The sequence below is a fragment of the Hyperolius riggenbachi genome, chromosome 6, assembly GCF_040937935.1.
Source record: "Hyperolius riggenbachi isolate aHypRig1 chromosome 6, aHypRig1.pri, whole genome shotgun sequence".
In the NCBI taxonomy this organism is placed as follows: Eukaryota; Metazoa; Chordata; class Amphibia; order Anura; family Hyperoliidae; genus Hyperolius; species Hyperolius riggenbachi.
The window spans coordinates 340,824,735-340,828,573 of record NC_090651.1 but is presented as its reverse complement, the minus strand read 5'-3'; the positions used below and the strand labels follow the sequence as shown (position 1 = coordinate 340,828,573).

At 43.4% G+C, this 3,839-nt stretch overlaps 1 protein-coding gene across 1 annotated transcript; it reads right to left on the bottom strand.

The window, feature by feature from the left end:
* Window positions 1–247: 247 nt before the first annotated feature.
* LOC137522229 (paraneoplastic antigen Ma1 homolog) lies at window positions 248–1,174 on the bottom strand. The gene has a single exon (XM_068242262.1). It carries the CDS (start codon window positions 1,172–1,174, stop codon window positions 248–250), a length of 927 nt encoding a protein of 308 aa, XP_068098363.1.
* Between the last annotated feature and the right edge of the window lie 2,665 nt (window positions 1,175–3,839).

Here is a 3,839-nt window from a genome sequence, read left to right as displayed (position 1 = left end):
GTTCTTTCCACTGCCTTACAGTTGGCATACTGATGAGTGGTAGATGGTCGTCTTGAAGCTTTTGCTGTCTCTTTCAATGGAGCAGGCTTGATGGGTGAGACTCTGAACTGCTCTGAAGGGCGTAGGTCTAGCTGTGTTAGTCTTCTGTCATCTGAAGTGAAAATGGATGAAGAATACGAGGCAGGGGTTATTTCCTTCATGGTGTTATTTATGGAGCTCTTTGAACTTGGGCACACAGTTGGCTCCTTCACTGAGGCCCTCTGAAGTTTCCCTGCATCGAGTTCACCAAGAACATTTCATTTATTCTCCTCAGATTCTCAGGATTTGGACATCTCCGTCTCATGTGTCCTGTCTCTCCACATCGGTAACAGAATCCAACGAATGGTCTTGATCTGACTCTATTTAATTCTTTTCTGACTGCCATACCTGCAGATGCTGCATCTGTTTGCTTCTCTTCTGCTAGTGTCTTGACTGTCTTCTGCAGCCCCTCTACTGTCTTGACAATCTGTGTTATTGAATCTGCTAGTGTAGTTACTTGTGACTGTATCTGTGATGCTTCGAAACTAAAGGCACTGTGAACCATTGCTCCTGTTTGTACCTGAGCAGTGCTCCTTTCTTCCAACACTGCTTCTTCCTCTCTGACAGCTTTCACCAACTGATGGTACATTACAGTTGTCTGTTTTGTTTGTGCCCGCATTTTTATCATGATGGGATCTAGGGGTAATGCACCCTGAAATATCTGCTGAACTCTTTTCTGATCTACTTGGTCTGAGTCTATCCCCTTCTTGAGCATTAGTTGATGAAGTATTCGATCCAACCGCCTAATATACTGGGACAATTTCTCCCCCTCCATCTGATAGGTATGAGTGAACTTATATTGAAGCACTTCCACTGTCTCAGTTTCGCCAAAAACGTCTTGTAAAGCTTTCAGGTAGTCTCTAGCTGAGCAGTCCCTTTTGCTCAATCTTAGATTTCTGATCACTTCTGCGACCGCCCCTTTGAGACTTTCAGCCACTTGCTGTTTCTTAACAGCTTCTGAAACACTCCATTGTTCTATTACTTGAAATACTTGATCCAGCCAGGGTTCAAACTCCTCCTCCCCATTTGGTGTGGGCTGAGTCCCTGAAAAGAACTTTAATTTTCGGTATTCAGATGCTAAAGATTCCTGGCACATTTACTAATTACTTCGGTCAAAGCTTGTACTAACTCAGAGGTTTCAGGCGAAAACTCTGTTCGGACCAATCTGGCTTTAAGTCCCTCTTTCCCAAATTCAAAGTCCTCAGGGAAATCTAACACTGACACTGGTGTCTCCCACTCAAACAGAACATCTGTCCTCTCCTCTTCTGTGTCCCTATTCACTTTTATATCTCTAATTAGACAATGTTCTCCTGGGATAATGTCTTCCATCAAATCATAAAGCTGACGGCGGGATAATTTAGTACTAGGAACTATCAATGCCAGTGCTTTGTCTAAGTCCACTCTACAGGTCAGACACCACTCAGTGACTGATTTTGAGTCCATTTTTTTGTCTTTATTGTGCTTCAAAAGGGGGAAAAGGGGCGGAGTTATGGTCTAAATCTATCCCGGACGAGCCCCCAAAATGTAGCGCACCCGTGGGTGTGTCTTAGAAGTGGGATAGTAGGTTCAGACCTCCTTTGCTCCGGTGAACACCCCTTTTTCTTCCCCAATGCTCAGACACAGTTTATATGAACAATGCGCCTGTTTATTTTCAACAGTAAGACCCCTAAACAAAATAATGATAAACACACAATCTTGCAAACAATATTACTAGTTATAAAATAATACTGCAATATGGTATGTAAAGCAAGGTCAAACAGTTTCTTAAACAGTCATTTCAATCGATTACACTTTTCTCCACAGGGTGTCGCTATAACGAGTTTCACTATAAAGTTAAACTATGCTGAGAATACAATGAAAGTTAGATATTGAGGCTAACCAAATGAAAATACTGCAGCCGAATATCTTAATCCCTGTAAATGGCTTCCAATACTTAAATATACCAAAAAGGAAGAAAAATATAGTCCTGGTGGTAGCAAAAAGAAGAAAAAGTTGGCAGCTGCATTATATTTATTTATAATAAATGTAAAAAGGTCTTATGCTATGCGGAGTCCCGCTTTTTATATTTGAAGGTCCTGAATTGTTACTGCCCAGGTTGGAGGGCTTATACGCTCTGATCACAAGAAGCCTTCTGGTGAGTGAAACTCACTAGGGGGGTTAAAAGTATCCCCCCGTATTTTCTCTGTATCTCCTCTGGGTGGAGGCTACTATCTACACAATTGAGTGAAGTGAATCACAGGGTGGTTCATAATAAGCAATACTGCACTATATGCAGATTTTTTACAGGGAAATCCTACACTTCATTGAGAGATCTGGATTGTGATCGCAACTTTTTTATGTGGATTGGATCGTGATTGGAGAGTGTGTGTACTCGAACAAAGTCTGCGGATCCCCTGCACTGGTGACTTTGGTGCTATATATATATACATTGTAATCAAGTGCTGTGGAGCGTAGTTCTTCTTACCTCCAAGGTTTTTTTTTTAGGTATATGCAGTACCGGGTATTACAATGTGCACCTGTCACACACAGACAGGTAGCGGACAGGCACAGTGACACTGCATGCGCTCAACTCATGTAGGTAGGTGGGTGCACTGTGAACAACAGGTAGGTAGTTATATGCAGTAATGGGTTTCACAATGTGCACCTGTCACACACAGACAGGTAGCGGACAGGCACAGTAACACTGCATGCTCTCAACTCATGTAGGTAGGTGGGTGCACTGTGAACAACAGGTAGGAAAGTATATGCAGTAATGGGTATTACAATGTGCACCTGTCACACACAGACAGGTAGCGGACAGGCACAGTGACACTGCGTGTGCTAAACTCACGTAGGTAGGTGGGTGCACTGTGAACAACAGATAGGTAGGTATATGCAGTAATGGGTATTACAATGTGCTCCTGTCACACACACAGGTAGTCACTGAATGTGCTGGGCCTAGCAGTGGCACACACACAGTATGAATTATCAAGGGTGTCTGTGCAACACAAGTGTCAGTGGGACACGCAGAAAAAAAAATAGATCACAAGAACAAGATTAGCTCTCAAAAGAGCTGTTGTGGGGTGCTATTTTAGCAATAAGAATCAGCAAGGAGCAAGCTAAGAAGCCTACAAGAGCCTAACTAATTTTTCCCTATGAGAGAGTCTACAGCAGTTGTCCCTTCTCTATTTACTGCAGGCACATGAGTGAGTCAACTGCCTGATGTTGCCTGCCTTTTATAAGGTGGGTAGTGGCTCCAGGAGGGAGTGTAGCCTGATTGGCTACAATGTGCCTGCTGACTGTGATGTAGAGGGTCAAAGTTGACCCTAATGGTGCATTATGGAGGCAAACCAAACTTCCGGAAAAGTTTGTGGTGCTCCGCGGTCGCGAACCACCGGAAGTTCGATGCCAGGATCCATTCGCCGGTGAACCGTTCGTGCCATCTCTAATGGTAGCAGAGGTAACAAACAATCACATCTCGAGATATGTGTGCAGGGAGGTGAGTAGGTTTAGAGAGACGGTGGCCTCTATAATCAGTCCAGTCTCTAGGGTGTCAGGGAGAGCCATCTTAGCGAGATTTTGCACAAAGGATTTCAGATCTCAGGAAAGAACAGATTTCGGGATCCCTCTAAATGTAACATTATTCTGTCTTGATCTGTCTTCTTAGTCTGCTGCCTTAGTTTTGAGCCATTGGATATCGTTAGACCGAGTATCTGAAACATCCACCATTATATTGTGCTCCTTAACTAAATCAGTTACTTTTCTTTACTTTGCTGACTCCT

Bases quoted from the DNA above. Each gene is read 5' to 3' on its own strand.
- LOC137522229 (XM_068242262.1), bottom strand. From the start codon at position 1,174: ATGTGCCAGGAATCTTTAGCATCTGAATACCGAAAATTAAAGTTCTTT.